The sequence below is a fragment of the Stegostoma tigrinum genome, chromosome 2 (genome assembly GCF_030684315.1).
Source record: "Stegostoma tigrinum isolate sSteTig4 chromosome 2, sSteTig4.hap1, whole genome shotgun sequence".
Taxonomy (NCBI): Eukaryota; Metazoa; Chordata; class Chondrichthyes; order Orectolobiformes; family Stegostomatidae; genus Stegostoma; species Stegostoma tigrinum.
This window is the reverse complement of record NC_081355.1, coordinates 34,381,761-34,408,683: the sequence shown is the minus strand read 5'-3', so window position 1 is coordinate 34,408,683 and position 26,923 is coordinate 34,381,761. Positions and strand designations below refer to the sequence as shown.

The window sequence follows — 26,923 nt, the reverse complement described above, 5'->3', positions numbered from 1 at the left end:
TATGTTTGTTAACTCGATGCAGAATAAGCGGTTGAAAGAAGAACAATTTACACAAAAGCACAAGGTGTAGCTTCAAAGAAAAATGAAAACAATGTTTTTACAAAAAAACTCAATGAGTTTACTCCAGGGTTATTTGCAAACATGTGTAGATGCTACATTTTTAATTCCAGGAACAGTGCTGGAGGAATGATGTCCTGCATAAATTTGGATTTTCAGAATGAAGATCTGTAAAACTGAAAGGAAATGGCACACCTGTTCCACATTGCAAGTCACTTCCTACCACAGCAACAGTTTTGTTTCTGTTCTTTAGCTTGGCTGGCTGTTCTCTGCTGTTAATTGATTTACAATCTATCTGGAAATAGCAATAATGATGGAACCATCAAATCTCAGGGACGATGAAAGTAAAACAGGTAAAGTCAATAACGTATGAAATTAACAAGCCACATTGTGAGCTGATGGTGATCTAGATTTTAATTGCATCTCAATCATATCAGCCAGGGGAGAGAACATGCTGTGGACTGAAAGACAGTGTGCCAAATTGTTGCCACTAATTTCTGCTTTGCTACAATCAGCTGCCAAGTTTATGGCTTTTGAAAAGGGAGATAAATTGAGGAAAATCAAAGCATTTATTTTGTTTCCTTGGTTTCTGTCAGGATTTTCTATTTAAGTGCTCCTCAGACGGATGTGATATGTCAGTTTGGGAAGCATGAAACAAGGGTTGTGCTTAAACTTGTGGCAAGGGGCCTCAGTTGTTAGCACTGCTGCCTCACAGCGCCAGGGACCCGGGTTCAACTCCAGCCTCAGGGACTGTCTGTGGAGTTTGCACATTCTCCCCCTGTCTGTGTGGGTTTCCACCAAGTGCTCCTGCTTCCTCCCACAGTTCAAAGATGTGCAGATTAGGTGGATTGGCCATGCTAAATTATCCGTAGTGTTCAGGGAGGTAGAGGGCATATATTAAGTGGGTCATAGGGGGTTGGGTCTGGGTGGGATGCTGTGAAGTTTGGTGTGGACTTGTTGGGCCAAAGGGCACAGTAGGCATTTTATGATTCTATGAGGATCTCTATGAATGGTTCATCTCTGTGGTACACTATTCATCCTTAAATGGGACTGTTTGTTTCTTAAATTGAGTCTGTTCTCATTGGAGAGAAGAAGGATGAAAGGAGATTTGATAGCTGTTTTAAACGTAATGTGTACATTGGGCAAAGTATATAGCGAGAAAGTTGCACTTCTAATCATAGAGTTGTGTAACACTGAAACAGACCCTTTGGTCCAACTTATCCATGCTGACCAGCTAACCTATAATCCAGTCCTTTTTTCCAGCATTTGGCCCATATCCCTCTGAATCCTTCCTATTCATGAACCTATCCAGATGCCTTTTAAGTGAGGTAATTTTACCAGCCTTCACCACTCATTCCATATACAGACCCACTCTCTGTGTGAAAAAATTGCCCCTTTTAAATCTTTCCCCTCTCACCTTAAACCCATGCCCACTAGTTTTGGAGTCACGTACCCTGGGAAAAAGACCTGGGCTATTTACCCTAACCATGCCCCTCATGATTTTAATAACCTCTATAATGTCACTCCTCAACCTTCGATGCTCTCGGCATAATAGCCTCAACTTATTCAGCCTCTCCCTATAGATCAAACCCTCTAACCCTGGCTTTGTCCTTGTAAATCTTTCTGCACCTTTTCAAATTTAATAGTATCCTTCCTATGCCAGGGAGACCAGAACTAAACATAGTATTCCAAACATGGCCTAACTAACATCCTGTACAGCTGCACGTGATGTGCCAATTCCTATATTCAATGCATTGACCACTAAAGGTAAGTGTACCAAATGCCTTCTTCACTACCCAGTCTAGCTGTACCTCCAGTTTCAAGGAAAAATTAACCTGCACCCCAAGGTCTCTTTGTTCAGCAACGCTCCCCAGTTCTTGCCATCAAGTGTGTAAGTCCTGTCCTGATTTACCTTACCAAAATGCAGCACCTCACATTTATCTAAATTAAACTCCATCTGCCATTCCTCAGCCCATTGGCCCAGCTGATCAAGATCCCTTTGTACGCTGAGATGACCTTCTTCACTGTCCACTACAGCTCCACTTTTACTGTCACTTGCAAACTTATGAGCCATTCCTCCTATAATCAAATCAAAATAATTCATATAAATGACAAAAAACAGTGGTCCCAGGCCCAAACCTTGCTGCACACTGCTGGTCACAGGCCTTCAGTCCAAACAACAACCCTCCACCAGCACACTTTGTCTTCTACTATCAAGCCAATTTTTGTATCCAAATGGCTAGCTCTGTCTGGATACCATGTGAACTAACCTTGCTGACCAGTCTACCATGTGGAACCTTGTTCAGCACCTTGCTGACGTCCATATTGACAATGTCCACTGCTCTGCCATCATTAGCCTTCTTTGTCACTTCTTCAAAAAACTTGATCTACTTAGTGAGACATGATTTCCCACGCACAAAGCCATGTTGACTATCCCTAATTAGTCCTTGCCTTTTTAAATACATGTAAATCCTGTCCTCAGAATCTCCTCCAAAGACTTACCCACCACTGATATCAGGTTCACAAGTTTAATAGTTCTGTGGCTTTTCCTTACTATGTTTCTTAAATAGTGGAACCACATTAGCCACCATTCAGTCTTTAGACACCTCACATGTGGCTATCAATGATACAAATATCCCAGCATGGAGCCCAGCAATCACTTCCCTAGCTTCCCACAAAGTTCTTCGATAAACCTAACCAGGTCCTGGGGATTTATCCACCTTCATGCGTTTTAAGATGTCCAGCACCACCTTCTCTGTGGTGTAGGCATTTTTCAAGCTATCACTATTTGTGTCTCCAAATTCTCTAGTTTCCACATCCTTGAGGTTGTTGAGGTTGATTGGCTCGCTGAGCTGGTTTCTTGCTTTGCAGACATTTCATTACCATGCTTGATAACATCCTCAGTGCAGCCTCTGATGAAGCGTCGGTGTGTTTTCCTGCCTGGTTTTTAAACTTTGCGTCCGTTGAGATGGATTGCCTCACTTCCAGTAGTGGAATGTATCTGGGGTCGAGTTCAATGTGCTTATTAATAGAATGCTTTGTGGAGTGCCATGCTTCCAGGAATTCTCGTGCTTGTCTCTGCCTAGCCTGTCCCGGGATCTTGGTGTTGTCCCAACCGAAGTGATGGTTCTCCTTGTCCATGTAGATTGAGATGAGTGAGTATTGGTCGGTCATGTCCTTTTGTAGCCAGTTGGTGTTCATGTGCTCTTGTTGTTAGTTTTCTTTCCGTTTGTCAGATGTAGTGTTTCCCGCAGTCTCTGTAGGGGATCTTGTAGATGACATTGGTCCTGTCCACGGTGGGTAGTAGGTCCTTGGTTTGGGTGAGCAGTTGTCATCGGGTTGACATGAGTTTGTGTGCCAGTCTGATGCCCAACAATCATAGGAGTCTTGTGGTGAGTTCCGATGTGTTTTTGATATAGGGTAGTGAGATGAGGGTGTTGGGGCGTGTAGCCTCTTTCTGATGCTGTTCCTGTAGGCATCTTCTGACTTAATTCTTTGGATATCCATTATCCTTGAAAACCTGAAGGAAGTATTCTTCTTCTTCTTGGCGTAGTTCCATGTTGCTGCAGTGTGTTGTTGCCCTTTTAATTAGTGTTCAAATGCAGCTTCGTTTGTGTGTGCTGGGATGGTTACTATTGAAGTTCAGTACCTGGTCTGTGTGTGAGGCTTTTCAGTGTACTTTTGTTTGCAGTTCCCCACTTGTCTTGCACTCTACCATGATGTCCAGGAATGGGAGTTGTTTGCTCTTTTCCTCCCCTATGGTGAATTTTATTCCGGTGAGGGTGTTGTTTATGTATTTGTGTGTCTCTTCTAATTTGATCTGTATAATGATGACAAAGGTGTCGTCTACATAACGTATCCACAGCTTTGGTTGGATTTGCGGAAGGGCAGTCCTTTCTAGTCTGCCTCACTGCTTCTGCTTTGAGTCCGGAGATAGGTGATCCCATGGGTGTCCCATTGATTTGCTCGTATGTTTGGCCGTTGAAAGTGAAGTCGGTGGTCAGGCATTGGTCCAATAGTTTGAGCATGTTGTCTTTGGAGATGGTTTCACTAGGATTGTGTTCTTGTTCAAGTAGTGTTGTCATTGTTTCCCTTGCTAGTGGTATGTCTATTGATGTGAATAGGGCAGTGACATCAAACAATACCATGGTCTCTTCGTCCTCTATCTTTATGTCTTTGATGGAATTGAGGAATTCTTGGGCTGAGTGGATAGAGTGGCGTGACTTGTTGACTAGGTGCCTGAGTCTTCTTTGTAGTTCTTTGGGTAATCTGTGCGATGGAGTGCCAGGTAGGGAGACTACGGGTCTGAGGGGGACTTCCGACTTGTGCACTTTAGGGAGGCCGTAGAATCTGGGTATGTTCGTTCCTTCGGGTTTCATTTTTAAGAAGTCTGTTTTGTTGATCTGTCCTGTTTGTTTACGTCTCTGCAGGGAGCAGAGGATTTTGTTGCCTAGTTACAGTGTCGGGTCAATCTGCACTGGTCGTATGTGTTCTTGTCGGCGAGCAGTGCTTGCGCTTTGGAGATGTAGTCCCTTTTATTCATTACCACTGTCATGCGCCCTTTGCCTGCAGGTAGTATAGTGATGTTCTTGACCTTCTTTAATCCGTCCAGTGCTTGTCTTTCCCGTGTGTTGAGTTGGGTCTTTCTGGTTAGTGTCGGGACTACTTATAGTTGTTGTGTTTCTTTGTTGATATTGTTGGTCTTGAGTGTGGCTTCCAGTGTAGCTAAGAATTCCAATTTGTTGGCATTCCTGTAGTGGTAGTTCAGTCCTTAGGTGAGAACGGCTTTTTCCGTGTCTGTCAGTTTCCTGTCAGAGAGGTTTCTTATCCATGTGTCTTTTCTGTGGTTGCCGTTTCTGTGGGTAAGCGTCGCTAGCTTGTCTTGCAGGGTCTGTCTTTTCTTGGTCCTTGAGGTCTTTTGGCTGATGTTAATGGCTCATTCCATGTCAGTTGTCCAGTCTTGATTGGCAGCTTCCTGGAATAATGTTTTTTGGTGCGTAATTTCTCTGGTGTATTTGTGGAGCTGCTGGGTGTGCGTCATTTATCATTACCCTTACCATCTTGCGGCCACAGCTACATAATGAATAAGAAAATTTTCTTGCACACACTTAACAAGTTCCTTGCCATCCAAGCCCTGAACACTATGGCTGTCCCAGTCTTTGTTTGGTAAGTAAAAATTCCTATTCTTAAAAATAGTTGAGATCTCCTTACAAGTTTGCTTCTCAATTTCCTGCTGACTCTTGAGGGGCCTACAGTACACCTCAAGAAGTGATTATCTGTTTCTTATTTCTCAGTTCTACCCAAATAATTTCACTGGACATGCTTCCAGGAATATGATCCCTATGTCCAGCCGAAATGCTATCCCTAACTAAAAAACACCACTCCCCTTTCTCTTCCTATCCTTCCTGGAACATTAAGCTGCTAGCCCTGAGCCCATTTCTGTAATAACTGTGATATCCCAGTCCTACATTCCCAACCATGCCCTAAGTTAATCTGCCTTACCTGTCAGGCCTCTTGCATTGAAATAAATGCAGTTTAGTTTCTAAGTCTTACCTCATTCTCTGCCTTGCTCTGCCTACCTTGACTATTTGACTTGCTCCTCTTCTTAACTGAAACAGCCTCAGGCTTACATTTTTTCTGACTATCTCTTTAAGTCCCAACCCCTTACTAGTTCAAAGCCTCCTGAGTAGCACGAGTAAATCTCCTCACTAGGATACTGGTCCTTTACCACTTCATGTACAAACCATCCTTCTTGTACAGGCCACTTTTATCCCAGAAGAGATTTCAATGATTTAAAAATATGAAGCCCTACCCTCTGCTCCAACTCCTCAGTTACGCATTCATCGGCTTTGGCCTCCTATTCCTACTTTCACTAGCACAGGGCACCAGGAGTAATCCAGATATTACAACCCTCAAGGACTTTTTTAAGCTCCTGCATAGATTCATATATTTTGCCTTCAGACCTCATCCCTTTCACTTCCTATGTTGTTGGCACCAATGTGTACGATGACCTCCGGCTGGTCACGCTTGCTTTTGAGGATATTCTGCACCTTCTCCGAGACATCCTTGATCCTGGCACCGGAGAGGCAACACACCATTCTGATGTCACGCTGTTGGCTGCAGAAACATCTGAAACATCTATCTGTGCCCCTGACTAGACAGGGCACTCTAGTCTCGCAAAATAAGAAAGAATGAGGACATATATTTAAAATGAAGTGTAAATTAAACAAGTGTGGTGAGAAGCTACCAAAGGTTAAGCCTCTGACTAACTGTGAGCTGTGCCATGGAGAATGCACCACTGTATTTGTAAAATTTCAGACATATTTACAAGAAACTGCAAGTTCACCAGTTGTGAAGCCACTTTTACCAGAGATCAGATTGCAAAATGTAAAGCACCAAGTGTTTGATAGTCCTTCATTAGGAATCAAACTTGGAATAGAAGCTCGTGGTATTCATTCTGAGGAAGGGTCACCGGACTCAAAACGTTAACTCTGTTTTCTCCTCCACACAGATGCTGTTAGATCTGCTGTGCTTTTCCAGAAACTTTGTTTTGGTTGCTGATTTACAGCATCCGTAGTTCTTTTGGTTCTTGTGGTATTCATGTATACTTCCTTCTCTGTTCCAACCAACATTAAAGGATCATTCTGTATATCTCAGCTAATTTCCAGTTGCTTCATCATTCACTTGGAAATAGATAGGCTAGGCCAGTGATATCAGTAGGTTTTTCACTTTTTGTTAACCATAAATCAAGATCAAGCAATTAGACCAATGCCTAAAAAAGATAGGAAGTCAGGAAAGTGATTGTTTAATGTCTTAATTTGCGCTCACCCAGAGTCTTAAATTTGCCATTGGGCCTCATTTTAATTAAACCAAGTAACTATGTGGCTGTCAGTTGAGTGTCCCAATACACCTTGGCAATGCAGCCTGACATCAATCGGTATTTTCTAAAAAAGCAGGTGAAGGTAAAGTGACAGAGGACAAGACTGAACTGACAGCAGTCAAAGTATTTTTATAGCAGCAGAAAAGCACTCTGTTTCTTGGAGAGTTATTGATCAATGTAATTCTCTCCTCCAGAGAGCAGTGAAAGCTGGGGCTTTGAATACACTTAAGGCTGAAATTGACACCTTTTTGACCTTTCAGAGGTTAATGTAACCTCTCCACGAGCTTTATAGCCTACCTTACAAAATCAAAGTTCATCTTGCAATTTCAGGAAAAAAAGAACCAATTCTAAAATATCCAAACACCCATTCAGTTTTCATTCCTGCAGTGGTCATGGAAGCTAGCACTATGTTCTGTGCAGGAACCTTCAATTCAAGCTGTCTTCAAAGCCACCACTGAGGTTAATCAGTTTATCGTGAATCAACAATAACACTACCTGCTGTATGAATTCGTCAGTCAGTGGCACCTGCACAATCAGACTTTACTATCTCCTGCAGCACAGACCCACAAGTAAAAACACACTACTGACTGAACTCCAATCCTCACGTTCAAGAATATGGAACAACCTCAGCATTGGAGCTTCACCACTCAATGCTTCCTTACATTCACACCGATTCATTGGTCATTAATAATTCACCTATTTCCCCCTACCTACAACAAAATCAAAACAGTTGTTTGGTGACCCAAAATACAAAACAGTATTATACCCATGGTCACTATGCTTCAGACTCACCCTGCCCTATTAGCCAATCAATTCCTGTCTCCAATCTATTTCCCATCATTTTGACCCTGCACACATATTTTGAACATTTTTGTTGGTCTGCTGCTAAATGTTGTTATTTTATAACAAACCTGTTCAGAGCAATTAGGACTTGAACCTGGTCTCCTAGCTCAGAAGTAGGGACACTTGAGCCCTCAGGCAAATGTTAATGTAGCAAGTGGTTAAGCAGGTGCTAGAAGGTTAATTCACCAGCTAAATATTATAGGGTAACAGGTGGAACAGTTTCTTGGTTTTTGGTTCATCAGTGGATTGGATTAATACTGCTATTGGTAGTGGAGAATGGCTGTCTAAATGTGAGGTTTGGAAACTAAAAGTTTTCTTTCATATAAAAACTTGTTTTTGCAGTTGCTTTGGAATCAAATGAGTGAAACTAAGTGCAAAGAATTAATAAGTGACTTCCCATTGAAGTTGAATCTTATCAGTAGAAAACTTACATGTACATATGGAAGAGGTTGTTTCTTTACTGAGAAGACAACAAAGTATGGTCTTCGTATTGTTGTTTACAGCTACAAGCAAGATCAGGTGAAATGTATTTTCAATCATATATGGTTGAAAGCTTGGAAATTCTATTAATTTATAAGAAAAATGACACTAAAGCATGTGAAGCTTGGTCGGACTCTGAATTTAGGCAAGCAGGATATTCTAAAGAAGAATGTATAATGGAATTTAACAAAATATATGTAAGATTGCAAAAAAGCTACTTATTAGTAATTCAGGATTTGTCTTTAAACTGGACTGTGCTGAATTTGTATAGACTTATAGAATTGACTAGAATTAAATTTCCAGTAAGAAACATGTTTTCTGAACAGATGTCAGAAGTGTGTCTATGCATGTCCTATGAACAAGTCGAAGAAAAGAGCCTACACACTTCAACACAAATTTGCTGGCACAATGAGAATAAAATTGTGCTTACACAGATTGAGGACATAATGCATACAACTCCGTGGTAGCTACCACTGAATGAGACAGACAAGGTCTTAATAGTTCAGGGTAGCTTTTCAAGAAGAAACTTCCTAACTCAGAGATCCAGGATACTATTAAAAACAAAAAAAAAACAAATGCCTGTTCTGAAGAACTAAGATACTTTTTTTTTGAAAAAGTTAGTACCACTTTCAACAGGATATCTGACCTCTGAAGGAAATTCACATGATTAATGATCTCCAGTAAAGCAATGCCTGTTTTCAGCAGGAACAGAGAGGAAAGGCATTCAATTTTAAAGGGTTTGGACCTTGCTCTGTCATAGACAGAATCAAAGACAACAATCTTCAATAGTGAGACCTACCAATCTTCCAGATTGGAACAGAACATGTCCTGGGACACAACAATACTTCCATACTGTCTTCAAAAATTAGGTGGGGGGAGGTGGGGGACATGTGATTATACATTTTGTGTGTGTAACATTTTAATGCTATTGGGTGGGGGGAAGCTTGGAGGGGGATGTTGTAAAGAGTCTAAAAGGGTTAATTTTGAGTTCACTCAACAGGACTTAAAGTACAGCATGGAAACAGACCCTTCAGTCCAACTTGACCAGATCTCCTAAATTAATCTAGTCCCGTTTGGCCCATATCCCTCTAAACCCTTCCTATTCATATACTCATCCAGGTGCATTATAAATGTTGTAATTGTACCAACCTCCACAACTTCCTCTGGCAGCTCATTCCAGATATGCAGCACCCTCTGCATGGAAAAGTTGCCCCTGAGGTCCCATTCAATTCTTTCCCCCTTACCTTAAATCTATCCCCTCTAGTTTTGAAGACTGCTACCCTGGAGAAAAGAACTTGTCTATTCACCCTATCCACGCCCCTCATGATTTTATAAACTTCTATAACATCATCCCTCAGCCTCCAATGCTTCAGGGAAAGTAGCCTTAGCTTATTCAGCCTCTCCCTATAGCTCAAACCTTCCAATCCAGGCAACAACCTTGTAAATCTTTTCTGAACCATCAAGAGAAAACTGTAGGTGTGTGAGAGGGAGGGAGAGAATAGCCAGGAGAGATGCACTGCAGGTTCCAAATCCAGCTTCAAGACCCCAGCAACCGATATTACTAAAAAGCTAAACGTAAACGTCCTGGTTCTGGGGAGCTTGACTCCACCTAATAAGGCTGTTTCTATTGTTCCAACCTTAGGAAAACAAAACCTAAGGTCTCACAAACTGTTTATTGGTTTTGAAGCATACTGATTGGCACCTCTGTCTCAACCTTTCTTCATTAAAAATAAAGAAGAAAATAGACTTCTTAAAGCCATTCTATTGCCTCTTCTACCCTCTTAAAAATGAACCATCAATTTCCAAAGATAGTAAGAACTGCAGATGCTGGAGAATCCGAGCTAACAAGGTGTAGAGCTGGATGAACACAGCAGGCCAAGCAGCATCAGAGGAGCAGGAAGGCTGACGTTTCAGGCCTAGACCCTTCTTCAGAAAATCATTTTTACACAAGGCATACCTTGTTTAATCCAACCAAATGCAATGCCTAAAGTAAAAAAAAACACCAATACTCACTCACCACTTTGAGTTGAACAATCCTAAACACAGCCTAGAATAAGAGATTTCGATCCCAATGGGAACTTCCAATTTATTATGGACCCCCCCAAAGTATATTAAGAATGTAGTTTAGGCCTGAACTTTTTCTTGTTTTATAAGCAAGTCCTGTTTCCTACAAGTCATTTATATAAATGACAAAAAGCAATGAACCCAGCACCGATCCTTGCAGCACACTGCTGGTCACGGGCCTCCAGTGCAAAGAAAAGCCTTCCACCATCAAGCACAGTCTCCTAGCATCAAGTTAATTTTGCATCCAAATGGCTATCCCTCTCTGGATTCCATGAGATCTAATGTTGCAAACCAGTCCACCATGCAGAACATTGTTGAATACCTTCCTGAAGTCCATGTAGAAAATGTCGTCCAAGCTGCCTTCATCAATCTTCTTTGTCACTTCTTCAAAACATTCAATCAACTTAGTGAGACACTACTTCCCACGCACAAAGTTATGTTGACTATCCGTAATCAGTCCTTGCCTTTCCAAATACATGTAAATCTTGTCCCTCAGAATCCTCTCCAAAAGCTTACCCATCACTGACATCAGGCACATTGTTCCCTGATTTTTCCTTACCACCTTTCTTGAATAATAGCATCACAATACCACTCTCCAGTCTTCTGGCACCTCACCTGTGGCTATCGATGATACAAATATCTCACCAAAGGGCCCAACAATCGCTTCCCTAGTTTTCCACAAAATTCTGGGATGTACCTGATCAGATCCTAGGGACTTACCCATCTTTATGTGTTGTAAGACATCCAGCACTTACTTCTTCTGTAATATGGGCACTTTTCAAGATATCGCTATTTATTTCTCCAAGTTCTCTAGCTGCCATATCCTTCTCCACAGTGAATACTGACACGACATACATGTTTAGTATTTCAGCCATTTCCTGTGGTTCCACACGTAGACAGCCTCATTGATCTTTAAGGGGCCCTATATTCTCTTTAATTACTGTTTTGCCCTTACTGTATTTATAGAATCTCTTTGGATTCTTCTTAGCCCTATTTGGCAAATCTGTCTCATGTCCCCTTTCTGCCCTCTTCATTTCCCTATTGACTAAACTCCTGCCTCCCTTCCACTCCCCCCACTCCAAGGGATTCATTTGATCCCAGCTGTCTATACCTGATATATGCCTCGTCTTTTTTGACCAGTGCCTCAATTTATCGGGTCATACAGCACGGAAATAGATCCTTTGGTCCAACAAATCCATGCAAAACATAATCCTAAACTAAGCTAGTCCCACCTGCCTGTTCCTGGCCCATATCACTCCAAACATTTCCTATTCATGTACTTATCTAAGTGTCTTTCAAATGTTGTAACTATACCCATATTCGCCACTTCCTCAGGAAGTTGATTCCACGTGTGAACCACCCTCTCATTTAGAAGCTCAGCCATATCCTCCACCATCCTTTTAGTACTTAATTGGTGAAAAATTCTTTTGAATAAGTTTTTTTTCTATCTGCAAGTTTCTAAAAGGGATCTTGAGTTTCTTCTAATGGCACCAGTACATCCATTCTCATGCACTGTTTGTCCTGTGTGTTTCTTTTTTCAATTCCGAAATTATTTTTATTCAGGTTTGTTTTCTACTGAATAATGTCTATAACACTTCTCACACTCTAACTCATTGATTCACACACTTTGGAAACAGACCTTTTGGTTCAGCATCCTTTTGAACAGGTATTTCCTGTCCCAGATGACATTCCAATTATCCAAAAACCTGAATCCCTTAATAATGCACCATCACTTCAGCCATTGATATATATCCTTTATCCTTTTATTCCTACCACTGCATACAATAATTTCCGGCTTCTCAATCTCCCCTTTAACAATATGGTGCTTAACCTAAGAACCAGGAAGGCAACATACCATCCTAAATTTATGCTCACTGCCACAGAATCTCCAGTCTGTGCCCCTGGCAGGAGAGTTCTCCATAACAATTATTCTTTTAAAGTTTTTTCAAACTCAGCCTAACACAAAAATTATTCCTGGTATCCAATAACTAACCACCTTCTATTATTTTCCTCAGAGAGACTATCCCTTTCAAAAGTACCCAAAACTGAATATCTATTTGAAGGAGGAATAGCCACTGAAAACCTTTGAACTAACTTCTTACCTTTCCTGACAGCCACCCTTCTATTTGACTGATGTAATCATGTAAATCACTGTTCTAAAACTACTAGCCATCTCACTCTGTGCCTCTTGTATGCCCTCAATAACATTAAGCCAAAAAAAGAGCAACTCCACTTACACCTGTATACATAAATTACCTTTCATCAACTATAGAAAGTAAAGTTAAAAATGCAAAAAAATTTTCTTAAACACTCAAACATATAAATCATGAATAAAATCAGCCACGTAACTGATTAACTTAACTGATACGACTCATCTTCAATAATTTCTCTGATTTAAAAGAAACTTCTCTAGAGCCGACCATGTGTAGGATTCACCAAAAGGAAAACACAACTCTGTTAAAAAAAACTCTTGCAAAGTTAAAAAAACTCCTAAAACATGTATATTCTTTTTTAAACTTCTAAATTTAAAATAAAACTTCAACCATTCACTGTTGACTCCTGAAAGACTTTTTTTTTAAAAAATAGTCTGTTTGAAGAAAAACACGATTGATTTTGTTTGTTTTTGTGTTTTTTTAATGTTAAAGAAACAAAATGAATAAAAATCCTTTAATGGTGAAATATAATAACTGTCTTTCTCTAGTCATCCAGCATTCCCTACACCTACTGGCCTTGCCTTCACACTAACAGGAACATACAATTGACCATGTGGCACTCAACGTGCTCCTTCATCCTTCAGACCATTTCTCAAGAAGGGTCCTGACCCGAAACATCAGCTTTTCTGCTCCCTGGCTGGCCTGCTGTGTTCCTCCAGCTTCACACTGTGTTATTCCCCATCATCCTGTTGCTTGCTTTTCTGCTTTGAACATCTCAGTTCTACCCATATCATTTCAAATCCTCAGTTGTTACTTTTGGATCTACGATTGTTTCCTCAGTGAAATGTATTCACTTTTCCATCCAGTTTTTTTGACTGTTGGTGTTTAGGGGATGTGTACGCATGACTGAATGAAAACTAATCCCTCATTTTCTTGGAGAGGGTGGCAGAGAGCTGTTGGTTCTATCTGGTGTTGGTGCACCCAGTGTGGCATGTTTTCACAACAAAGGACATGTTGCTTGACACTTCTCATCAGGACACATGCAAGAATGGCAAATTTCACAACAACACAACAATTTTTACTCCAGGAGAAAAGGTTGCTGATAGGTAGTAATTATTTCTCATTGGCCTGGTTGTTGCCATGAGGAAGGTCCCATGCTCTGTATGAAATTGCCGAAGAGTGTGAGGCTTAAAGACAATCCAGACTCTCCCTCCAGGCGGAGAGAGTCAAAACTTGAGACTGTTTTCATTAGAGAGAAGAAGGTTGAGAGGTGACTTAATTGAAACATATAAAATAATCAGAGGGTTAGATAGAGTGGATAGGGAGAGCCTTTTTCCTAGGATGGTGACGGCGAGCACAAGGGGGCATAGCTTTAAATTGAGCGGTGAAAGATATAGGACAGATGTCAGAGGTAGTTTCTTTACTCAGAGAGTAGGAAGGAAATGGAACGCTTTGCCTGCAATGGTAATAGATTCGCCAACTTTAGGTACATTGAAGTTGTCATTGGATAAGCATATGGACGTACGTGGAATAGTGTAGGTTAGATGGGCTTGAGATCGGTATGACAGGTCGGCACAACATCGAAGGCCGAAGGGCCTGTACTGTGCTGTAATGTTCTATGTTCTATGTTCTATACTACCTCTGGACTGTCATTATCTCATTTTGAAGGCCTCCCATTTTCCAACGATTCCTTTACCTTTGAATAGCCTCACCCAATAAACTTTTGAAAGTTCTTGCCTAATACTGTCAAATTGGCCTTACTCCAACTTAGAACTTTAACTTTTAAGTTCAGCTATTTAATTACTAAACAGCAGCTGTTCCAATATAGTAAAATTCTATAAGCACACCCTTGGTAAAGCCAAATTTAGTAAAATAGATGGTCTCATAGGCAAATCTCCAGTTTAGGAGGAAAAAAAATCAAGAGAAAATTCTGTGTGTGTGTTTGAGAGAGAGAGAGAGAGAGAGAGCGGAGTAGCAGGGACAGATGTACTGCAGCTTCCAAACCCAGTTTCATGACCCCAGCAACTGAAACAAAAATTAAAATTCCTGGCTCTGGGGGAGCTTGACCCCATCCATTCAGGCTGCTGCTTTTGTTCAAACCTTAGAAAAAAAATCCCCAAGGCTTCCCAAGCGGTTTATGGGCTTTGAAACAGACTGATTGACACCTCTGTCTTTCAAAAAAATGCAAGGCAAAATTCACCTCTTAAAGCCATAGGATCTTCATACCAGGGGTGGCATGGTGGCTCAGTGGATAGCATTGCTGCTTCACAGTGCCAGGGACCCAGGACTGTTTCCAGCCTTGGGCGACTGGCTGTGTGGAGTTTGCACATTCTCCCCGTGTCTGTGGGTTTTCTCCGGGTGCTCCGTTTCCTCCCACAGTCCAAAGATGTGCAGGTTAGGTGGATTAGCCATGTTAACTTGCTCCAGAGTGTCCACGGACATGTGGGTTAGCCGTGGGAAATGGACGGTTACAGGATTGGGTAGAGGGCTGGATTTGGATGGGATGCTCTATGGTGATTGGGTATGGACTCGATGGGCTGAATGGTTTGCTTCCACACTGTGGGGATTTTAAAGGAAAAGAAAGAGGCCAAGTAGTCCCTGTTCACCAACACGATAAAGGTGATATCAAATCTACTAGATCACATGAGCTGTGCTAAGGATTTATCTTTCAACACTCTCTAGACAAACATTTTCACCCTATTAACTCGCTTCAACATTCACTCACTCGCTTCACCATCAACACACAGAGGCAGCAGTGTATACAATCTAGAAAATGTACTGCAGCAACTAACCCAGGCTGTGTTGATAGCACCTTCCAAACCTACAACCGCTATCAAATAGAAGGACAAGGGTAGCAGACATGCCACCTGCATGTTCCCCCACCTTGAAAGTCCGCACCATCCTGGCTTGGAACAAACAATTATTTCAATTCCAAAAGCTCCCTTCCTAACAGAATTGTGTAAGTACACCTCTGTACTTAATGGTTCAAGGCAGTAGCTCTCCATCACCTTTTAAAACATACAATCCTGAAGGGTCTTCACAAGGTAGGTGTTTCTCTTATGGGAGAATCTAAAACTAGGGATCACTATTTTAAAAATCCAGTTTTGTAATTTGAAACAGATGAGGTGAATTTTTTTTCCTCAAATCATGAGTCTTTGGAACGCTTTCTGAAATGGTGAATGCTTGAATATATAAGGCAGAAGTGGATAGATTCTTGCTAAGCAAAGGAGTGAAAGGTTATTGGGCGTAGGCAGAGAAATGGATTTGAGGTTTACATTTCAGATCAACCACTATCTTGTTGAATGGCCTGTTCATAATCTGTATGTTTGTGGAAATGATCTCAAGGACATTTAGGAATGGGCAATAAACATCACATCCTTTGAATGAATAAAAACAAGGCTTCTAATACTATTAAAGGGAAATGAAATCATTCATGGGAGGTATGGAAAATTTAAAATCGTCACTTGCTTGAATTATTAAATATCTATATAGCGGAGATTGTGTAAGTGTAGGCTAGTGTTTTAAATCCAGCTATTTGGAAAACCTGGCGATGCCTTTAAACCAGACGATTTTATTAGCTGCCATGTCTCAATTTTAATTGTTACTGAATGAGTAAAACCATTTGGTGATCTAACTTGGCTGGGTCCTGCACTGACACAGTAATGCATGAAACTAGACATTGGCTTCATAAATCTGTTTTTTCCCATGCACCTTTTGCATCAAGTGGAGTTCTTGTCGGGTAAGTGTTTCAGATCCACACTCAGTAAAGCAAAAAACACAAATTAAATATCTTTCAAGCGTTACTTAATTCTTGTATATTCTCAAATCGTTGTACAAATAAACCCATTCACTTGCTTTCATGTATCTCCTAATGAGTTAAGACTCCCTTTCTTTCCTCTTCTAAAAAACCATCAAATTCAAAATCAAGCAGTCTCTGTCTCAGGGTTGCCTGTTTTGAAACAATGTATCAGTTTCACCAAAGATTTACACTGGATGTGATTTGAGTTGATTATGTAAGTATACCATTAACATATAATTTTTGACCACATTATCAGCAGTTCTATTCGGATGTACCAGAATTTGTGGATTATTTGTCAAACTTGAACTGTCCTTCTTGACATGCTGTTATGGCTTAACTTCAAATGTACTCTCAGGAAATAGATGCATCCTTTATCCCTGATTTTATTTGGTGTGCCATCACTGTCTATATCATTGAAATCATCAAATTGTTACTCTAAATATTCTTAAAATCTTAATTAAACGCTGTGTAAAAACAGCATTTTTGCATTGTATTTTCAAGTACTGTAATTTAGATGGTCGGGAGATGGTGTCTATGGCAATTAATTCCACCAACAACCATTTGTGTACCAATGAATTGGGGACAAGTGGTGATGTTGTAAACATTGTATTGTAAAACTTCAGTCATATTTTGTTTGCTTTGAATTGTTGACATTTTTATAGCAAAAGTGCAGTGAGAGATTAGTAACATTGGTTGTGTGCAGTTTTGAGATATACCTTGAGGTACAAAGTCTAATATTTTAGTAGATTGGGAATTGCAAGGAAGATATAAAGGAGTTTCGGTTTTGGACAAGGTTAGTGAATGGGCAAGTTAATGGAACCTGAAATATAATATGGGAAAATGTTAGGTTTAACGTTTTCAAGAAAGATTTGTAGCTTGGGTTGTGGATGAGTTTGTAGACATGCCCGCTGAGCTGGTGGGTTTTGTTGCAAACAATTTGTCACCCTGTTAGGTATTGTCATCAGTGTGTCTCTGGTGAAGTGTTTGTGTTCTGTCCTGCTTGTTATTTATATGCCTCGGTTTGTTTGGTATCACTTCTGGTTCTGTTTCACAGTGGTTTGTACACAGGGTCTAATTCAATGTGTGTGCCGATGGCGTTCCACTTAGAATACCAGTCCTCCAGGAATTCCCTGGCATGTCTGTGTTTGGCTTGTGTGATTATGGATGTGTTGACCCAGTCGAAATTGTTTCCCAAAACAACCCAAACTTTGAGTCTGATATGTAGATGACACCTTCATGATTATCAAATATTCAAAACTAGAAGAAACCCACCAACACATAAACAACATACTCACCGGGATAAAATTCACAGAAAAGAACAGAAGCCAATTATCCTTCCTGGACATCATGGTAGAATGCAAAAACAATGAAGAACTCCAGACTAGCATATATGGAAAAACCACACATGTGGACCAGATACTCTATTACACTAGCAACCACCTCAACACTCAAAAAGCACAATCCACCATTATCTCCAAGACAGACCACAACAGGAAGACGCAACACAACTGGACTCTCTGATCACCCTACCATAATTCAAGGACATTTCAGGAATGACCACAAGACCACTAGCTATCAGGGTAGCCCACAAACCAACAACCATCCTATGACAGCTGCTGACAAACATTTATAAATCACAATAATGCCAGTCAAAACTGGAGGAGCAACACCTCATATTCCGCCTTGGGACACTATAGCCCAATGGCCTAAATGTGGATTTTGCCAGGTTCAAAATCTCCCCACCCACAGCCTCTTCCCATGACCGACCCTCCCTCTCATCCACGCTTCCTTGACCTGACACAACCTGTGCATCTTCGCTCCCGCCTATCACTCCTCCCACCTCACTGATCAATCCCCAGCACTGCCTACTTGCACGCACCTATCACCATCCCAGCTATCGTCCCCAGCCCAACCCCTCTTCTCTCTATTTATTTCTGAGTTCCCTTCCCCTTCTGCAATCTCTGAAGAAGGGTGCCAACCCAAAACATCGACATTCCTGCTCCTCTGATGCTGCCTGGCTTGCTGTGTTCCTCCAGCTCCACACTGTTATGTCTGACTCCAGCATTGGCAGTTCTTACAATCTCTGTGTAGAATATTCATTTCAAATGGTAAGCAGTTGGAAAGTGTAGGTGTGCAAAGAGATTTCGGTGTCCTTGTCAATATGTTACTGAAGCCTATTATGCAGGTTCAGCAAGCTATGAGGAAGGCAAATGGGAATATTAGCCTTTTATTGCAAGAGAATTGGAGTACAGGAATAATGAAGTTTTGCTTCAGTTGTACAGAAGCTTCGTTACACCACGCCTGGAGAACTACGATGTTGTTTTGGTCTCCTTGTCTCTGGAAAGATATTGCCATATAAGGAGTGCAACCAAGATTCACCAGACTTGTTTCCAGGATGGCGGGAGTACCCAATGAAGAAATATTGGGCAAACTGAGCTGTATTCTCCAGAGCTTGAAAGAATGAGAGATGATCTCATTGCAACTTACAAAATACCCAAATGGACAGATGCAGATATAATGTTTCCGCTGGTTTGGTGTCGAGAACCAGGTAAGACAAGTTTAAAATTAAGGGGGATGCCACTTAGATGAGAATTTTTCTTCTTTTTACTAAGAGCATTGTTAACTTTTGGAATCCTAACTGCTGGGTTGACCTGTATGATCTATTTGAACACGGGAGGAATAGTTGCAATTCTCCAATCTGCCAGCCCCATCTCCCAATCAGGAGGTGTATTCTAGGTAGCTGTGGGAGTCGGTGGGCTTGAAATGGACATCAGTTACAAGCTGGTTGCCTGAGATGGAGACTGAGAGGTCCAGGAAGGTGAGGGATGTGCTGGAGATGGCCCAGGTGAACTGAAGGTTGGGGTGGAAGGTGTTGGTGAAGTGGATGAACAGTTCGAGCTCCTCTGGGGAGCAAGAGGCAGCGCTGATACAGTCATCAATGTAATGGAGGAAGAGGTGGGGTTTAGGGCCTGTGTAGGTGCGGAAGAGGGACTGTTCCACGTAACCTACAAAGAGGCAGGCATAGCTGGGGCCCATGCGGGTGCCCGTGGCCACCCCCTTAGTCTGTAGGAAGTGGGAGGAGTCAAAAGAGAAGTTGTTGAGGGTGAGGACGAGTTCGGCTAGGCGGATGAGGGTGTCGGTGGAAGGGGACTGGTCGGGCCTGCGGGACAGGAAGAAGCGGAGGGCCTTGAGGCCATCTGCATGCGGAATGCAGGTGTATAGGGACTGGACGTCCATGGTGAAGATGAGGTGTTGGGGGCCAGGGAATTGGAAGTCCTGAAGGAGGTGGAGGGCGTTGGTGGTGTCACGGACGTAGGTGGGGAGTTCCTGGACCAAAGGGGAGAAAATGGAGTCCAGATAGGTGGAGATGAGTTCGGTGGGGCAGGAGCAGGCTGAGACGATGGGTCGACCACCCTCCTGCAAAAATTCCATCCCCTATTCCCAATTCCTCCGCCTCCGCCGCATCTGCTCCCACGATAAGACATTCCACTCCCGCACATCCCAGATGTCCAAGTTCTTCAAGGACCGCAACATTCCCCCCACAGTGATCGAGAACGCCCTTGACCGCGTCTCCCGCATTTCCCGCAACACATCCCTCACACCCCGTCCCCGCCACAACCGCCCAAAGAGGATCCCCCTCGTTCTCACACACCACCCCACCAACCTCCGGATACAACGCATCATCCTCCGACACTTCCGCCATCTACAATCCGACCCCACCACCCAAGACATTTTTCCATCCCCACCCCTGTCTGCTTTCCGGAGAGACCACTCTCTCCGTGACTCCCTTGTTCGCTCCACACTGCCCTCCAACCCCACCACACCCGGCACCTTCCCCTGCAACTGCAGGAAATGCTACACTTGCCCCCACACCTCCTCCCTCACCCCTATCCCAGGCCTCAAGGTGACATTCCACATTAAGCAGAGGTTCACCTGCACATCTGCCAATGTGGTATACTGCATCCACTGTACCCGGTGTGGCTTCCTCTACATTGGGGAAAACAAGCGGAGGCTTGGAGACCGCTTTGCAGAACACCTCCGCTCAGTTCGCAACAAACAACTGCACCTCCCAGTCGCAAACCATTTCCACTCCCCCTCCCATTCTTTAGATGACATGTCCATCATGGGCCTCCTGCACTGCCACAATGATGCCACCCGAAGGTTGCAGGAACAGCAACTCATATTCCGCCTGGGAACCCTGCAGCCTAATGGTATCAATGTGGACTTCACCAGTTTCAAAATCTCCCCTTCCCCAACTGCATCCCTAAACCAGCCCAGTTCGTCCTCTCCCCCAACTGCAGCACACAACCAGCCCAGCTCTTCCCCTCCACCCACTGCATCCCAAAACCAGTCCAACCTGTCTCTGCCTCCCTAACCTGTTCTTCCTCTCACCCATCCCTTCCTCCCACCCCAAGCCACACCCTCATCTACCTACTAACCTCATCCCACCTCCTTGACCTGTCAGTCTTCCCTGGACTGACCTATCCCCTCCCTACCTCCCCACCTATACTCTCTCCACCTATCTTCTTTTCTCTCCATCTTCGGTCCGCCTCCCCCTCTCTCCCTATTTATTCCAGAACCCTCACCCCATCCCCCTCTCTGATGAAGGGTCTAGGCCCGAAACGTCATTTTGTGCTCCTGAGATGCTGCTTGGCCTGCTGTGTTCATCCAGCCTCACATTTTATTATCTGCCATGTGTTAGACTAGGTCTTCATTACTACCACAACATCATAATCTCAGAAAGCGATTTGTGCCCGTCACTCCATCCTACACTTTCACATACACTGAAATGTATCCCCAATTTTTAAGACTTCATTACTTTCTCCATTACTCTGACTCTACCTAATAATTTACTATCTGTCAATGTTATCTGCCCCTCCCACCACATCTGCACCTTTTTGGTATTACTTTTAAAGATTCTCTTCTGGTTACCATGCACCTGCTGAGTGAACTTAAATTCTCCCCAACAGTACAAGCAAAACCTACTCTCGGTGAAGAACTCAGTCCTGGCTTTGTTCAACCCGTCCAGCTTCTACAGGTGCCATCTTCCCCCAGAGGTAGACCCAGTGTCCCAGGAATCTAAAGCCCTCCATCTTGCATCACCTTTCCAGCCATATGTTCATCTGACTTATGTTCCTAGTTCTGAATTCACTTATAAGTGGTACTGGGAGTAATCTAGAGATTACTGCTTCACAGGTCTTGCTTGCTCATTTTCTAAATTCCAATTGCAGGATCAACTCTCCCTTCCTACCTATTCATTTAGTACCGATGTATGTTAGTACTATGACTTCTGGCTTTTCACCTCCCCACCATCTCCCCCACCCCACCCCACCCAACCTTTCACAGAAGAATGTCTTGCAGCTGCTCCATGACATCCCTAACTCTCTCACCAGGTAGGCAACAAACCATTCCAGAGTCACAGTGACTGTCCCAGAAATGCCCATCCATTGTAGAAACTAAAGGATCTTGTAATAGTGCTATTCTTCTTCTTCCCCTCCAGTACAGCTTGGCTCTTGTTGCTTTCTTCCAAGGATCCATTGGCGCCACCATTATCAAGAACAGAATACCAAACTGGTAAATAGGATCTCTGGACACACCTGCATTACCTGCTGGTTTCTCATGGACAGCCTGATGGAAAGGTTAAAGGTCCCTTGCTTATGACTCTCTGAGCAGTTAAAGGTTTATTTTTCATTTAAAAATAATATTACTTACTTGACAATGAAACTCAACACAAGCTTGAGGAACAGCACATCATCTTCCACCAAGATCGCCAACTTCAGGCAACAACAGAGGGTGATGATTCTATTCTCCTGTTTACACCTCCTCCAGACCTTTGTCAATATAATTTTCATGTCTCAATGCTACTCCTTTCTCCTTTGCTCTGTCCTTTTCAGGAAAAATGAAACTAATCCTGCCTGTGACTCGTCACAGGCCTCCCATTTATTCTATCCTGCCCTCCCACCCATTTTCTGTTTCCAGCCTCTTTACATCATTTCTGTACTACTGAATGATTACTGATTCAAAACATGATCTGTTTCTCACTCAGGTGATCCTGGACACTTCCACTGCTTTCACTTTCGATTTAGGGCAGAGTCAGCATGGTTTCACTAACTGGAGGTCATGTCTGACAAATCTGTTAGAATTCTTTTGAAGAGGTAACAAACAAGTTAGACACAGGAGATCCAGTGGACATGATCTGTTTGGATTTCCAGAAAGGCTTTAACAAAGTGCCACACAGAAGGCTGCTAAATAAGACAAGAGCCCATGGTGTTAGGGACAAGGTACTCAGATGGACAGTGGGTTGGTTGACTGGCAGAAAGCACAATGGGAATAATCCACAGGGGTCAGTGTTGGGACCACAATTATTCACGTTATACATCAACGATCTGGTTGCAGGAACTGAGGGCATTGTTGCTAAGTTTGCAGATGTCACAAAGGTAGGTAGAGGGACAAGTAATGTTGAAGAAACAGGGAGGCTGCAGAAGGATTTGGACAGGCTAGGCCTGTGGACAAAGAAAGGATAGATACAATACAATGTGGGAGACTGAGATTATACAGTTTGGTAGGAAGAACAGAGGTGAAGTCTATTTTCTAGATGGGAAAGGCTTTGGAAATCAGAAGCACAAAGGGACTTGGGAGACCTAGTACAAGATCTTTTTAAGGGTAACATGCAAGTTGAGTTGGCAGTTAGGAAGGCAAATGCAATGTTGGCATTCATTTCAAGAAGTCTAGAACACAAAAACAGCAATGTGGTGCTGAGGCTGTGTAAGGCTGTGGTCAGACAGCATTTGGAATATTGTGTGAGCAGTTTTGGGCCCTGCATTGAAGAAGAGATGTGATGCATTTAGAGAGGGTCCAGAGGCAATTTACAAGAATGATCCCAGGGATGAAGGCTTTGTCATATGAGGAGCAGTTGAACATCTGGGTCTGTACTTGAAGAAATGTAGAAGGATGGGCTGAGAGTTCTCATTGAAACTTACAGAATACTGAAGAAGCTTGGATAGAATGTATCAGGTGAAGGTGTTTCCCTTAGTAGGGGAGATCAGGACTTGGGGACACAGCCTCAGACAGAAGGGATGACCCTTTAGAACTGAGATGTGGAGGAATTTCTTCCATCTGAAGGTGGTTTATCTATGGAACTCATTGCTGCAGAGGGCTGTGGAGGCCAAGTCATTGAGTGTATTTAAGACAAAGATGTTCTTGATTTGTAAGGGGTTCAGGGATTACGGGGAGAAGGTAGGAGAATGGGGTAGAGAAACATCAGCCATGGTTGAAAGATGGAGCAGACTCAATGGGCTGAATGGCCTAATTCTGCTCCCAAATCTTATGGTCTTATTTCCAATATCCACAATAATTTGCTTCATTAAGATGAAAAGCTACAGATGTTTTAAAATGCATTTAATTAACACCCTATAAACTCTGTAAACAAGTAATCATTGAAGTTATAAACATGTCTAGAGATCCCAGCATTGGGCTGAGCTTTCTAGAGGGATGAAATATTTGTCTACACAAAGTTAATGTGTAATCTCTCCAGTTCTGAATCAACTCTTACTATTTACTATTACAGATGCTGCCAGATGAGCTGAGTTTCTCTGGCATTATAGAATCATAGAATCCTTGCAGTGTGGAAACAAGCCCTTTGGCCCGACAAGTCCACACTGGACCTCAGAGCATCTCATCCAGACCTATCCCCCTAATGTAGGCGTCTCTGGACTCTATGGGCAATTTAGCACGGCTGATCCACCTAGCCTGCACATCTTTGGAGTGTGGGAGGAAACCAGAGCACCTGGAGGATACCCATGCAGTCATGGGGAGAATGTGTAAATTCCACGCAAACAGTTGCCTGAGGGTGGAATCAAACCCAGATCTCTGGTGCTGTGAGGCAGCAGTGCAATCCACTGAGCCACCATGCCACTCCACACATTATCTGTATTTGTTTGGGATTTCCAGTCCGTGCAGTGTTTTGAATTTTATGTCATCTTGTGGCAAGGCATCCGCCTGTGTCCGTTTGGAGAATTTATATCTGTTTTATTATGATTTTAGAATTGTCCAAAAAGGCAGAAGTTTATCCTGTGTACTCTGTAGCCATAGCCAGTCACTCACAGTGGTTAAGTGAAGGCCAGTCACAGTTCAATGGTCTGGCATCACCTAAGAAATATGAGCAGGACTCAGTCACTCAAGCCTGCTGCATCATTCAATATGGCTGATCTGCCCCAGGGCCACCTCCACATGTGCCAGCATCCCCACCCTTATCCTGTAATTCCTTTTACAGCGACAGGAACACAGTTGGGTGGACAGCTGGTTTGCAATGCAGTGTGATGCCAACAGCATGGGTTTAATTCTCACATCGAATGGGGTTAAAACTCATGAAGGAGTCTCCTTCTCAATTTCTCCCCTTGCCTAAAGCACAGTGACGCTCGGTAAACTTCCAGCAATCTCTCGCATTAAAGACTATGGTTACTTAACTTTTAACTGTCAGGATTTAAGCCTCCACAAACCCCTAAAGGTATTTTGTAGAATCACAAAATCCCTACAGTGCAGATGGAGGCCATTCGGCCCATCGAGTCAGTGCCGATCTTCTGAAGAGCATCACACCCAGACCCACAGCCCCACCCTATCCTCACATTTACCATGGCTAACCCACCTGACCTGCATGTCCCTTGACACTACAGGGCAATTTTTAACACGCCCAATCCGCCTAACCTGCCCATCTTTGGACATCAAAAGATAATCAAATGTGAGGCTGGATGAACACAGCAGGCCAAGCAGCATCTCAGGAGCACAAAAGCTGACGTTTCGGGCCTAGACCCGAAACGTCAGCTTTTGTGCTCCTGAGATGCTGCTTGGCCTGCTGTGTTCATCCAGCCTCACATTTTATTATCTTGTTATTCTCCAGCATCTGCAGTTCCCATTATCTCTCATCTTTGGACATCATTTGAAGAGGAGATAATTTTTTTTCTCTCTCTTTGCTGTTCTCAAGATCGACAATACCTTCTCCCGGCTCATTTCTGTGCGCGTAGCAATAATTGTTCATTTCAGCTTCCTTCTGTTTACCGCTAGTATATGCAGCCAGGAATCTCCTCTTCAGAGCCACCCCGCTTCCTTTACTGAACTTTAATCGCCAAGTGAAGGTGCCGTTTCAAAAGTACTGCTAGAATTGAGCTTAGATATCCTTCTCTTTAATCCTAAAGTCTGAAAATGAACAGTTCGTTTTTCTTTAACCCCGGCCTGACAGAGGCGCTTCAATTGTGCGAATATTTAAGTTGTATTCTTTAGAAAATCGCCGCGTCACAAACACCTCGTATTCATGTTGTCCCTCTTTCTCCTCCCACCTTTCTCAGGGATCCGAACACTGTGCCCCTTGTTGGGGGGCGGGGGGGGGGCGGGGAATTTCAGGATTTGTTGAGAAATTAAGAGCCGAATTGCAGACTTCTACATTTGGACGTACAGAGGAAATCCAGGCGTTTTTCTCTCGGTGCAGTTAGCCCAGAAACCCTGCCGCAGTCACAGACAGGTCTCACATTCCCACCCTGAGCGCTGGACTAACCTGCCTGTGGGAACTGTGCTCCGGGATGAGGGCAGCAGCAACACAGACACCGCATGAGTAAAACAGCGCCTGTGGATTGATTTGGGTAGTGGGTATCGCACCGTTGGAGAGTGCGGAGACGGCACTAAGTGGCTGCCCGCGGAGCTCCGGTCTCGCTGTGTCAGGGATCCAGCGGGCAACTTAGTCCTTCAGTAAATGGGGAGCCTTCGGCAAACAACCTGCACATTCATGGAATATGAAAAAAATCCTTGATTTGACTTATTATTGTCACATGTACCTAGGTACAGTGTAAAGTTTTGTTGTGCCTGCAGCACAAGCAGGTCACAGCATACAAAGTGCATAAGGTTAACAGAGCATAGCGAAGAATACAATGTTGCTGCAGCAGGGAAGCTGCACAGACAGAAAAATCAAGCTTAAATTTAAAATTTGAGAGTTTCATTCAAATCCTGTGCTGAATCACGGTTAATTTCAGAAACCATAATAATCTAATCAGTGAGTAGCCTCTGTCAGGACTCATTTAGGGGGAGCTTCACCTTACTGTGGCTATTCATCTAGTCGTCTCTGCCTTGCAGCTCTTTCTGCTGAACATCCCACATGTCCACCAGCATTATTTAGTTTATTCTGGAATATTTAACTTTATCTCTTTCAATTCAATCAAGCCATCAGATTATTAAAGCATCTTACCCAAAATTTGATTATCCTTCAGTGTTGAAAAGCTGTTTTCTCTCACCCAGAAACTTGCTTCCCGATTTCTTCAAAGCTGGTGTTGCAGTGACAGCTCTTTACATAATTTGACTTGGCAACTGTCAAGCCTCCTTCAGCACCTCCCAAATCTGCAATCAGCTATCATTTGGAAACATAAACCCTTGTTTTTGGTTAGGAAAGAAAACTGCTATTGTTATCTGGTCTGTCCTACATGTGACACCAGATTCCCATAACAGTAGCACTGGCTCTGAATTGGCTTGGCAAACCCAGCAATTTGCTGCACCAGACCATTAAACAGTCTAAAAAGAAAAGCGATGAACCAGCTAGTGTTAACCTAGGCACTGGAAACAGCAAATGTAACTGTCAACCCTTCAGAATCATCCTTACCAAAATCT

The 26,923-nt window shown here is 42.9% G+C and overlaps 1 protein-coding gene across 3 annotated transcripts in view; it reads right to left on the bottom strand.

The window, feature by feature from the left end:
• LOC125460300 (probable 2-ketogluconate reductase) overlaps positions 1–26,603 on the bottom strand; it is a 52,265-nt gene extending 25,662 nt beyond the window's left edge. The window contains exon 1 of one of the 3 annotated variants that reach the window (XM_048547625.2): positions 26,508–26,603. Coding sequence is in view for 1 of the 3 variants with exons in the window: in XM_059653249.1 (XP_059509232.1) it covers positions 25,268–25,282 (15 nt within the window). In the remaining 2 variants the exon portion in view is untranslated. Of the gene's footprint in view, positions 1–25,267; positions 25,590–26,507 lie in introns of those variants that run through there. The other 2 variants (XM_059653249.1, XM_059653258.1) reach the window with 2 other exon arrangements.
• Between the last annotated feature and the right edge of the window lie 320 nt (positions 26,604–26,923).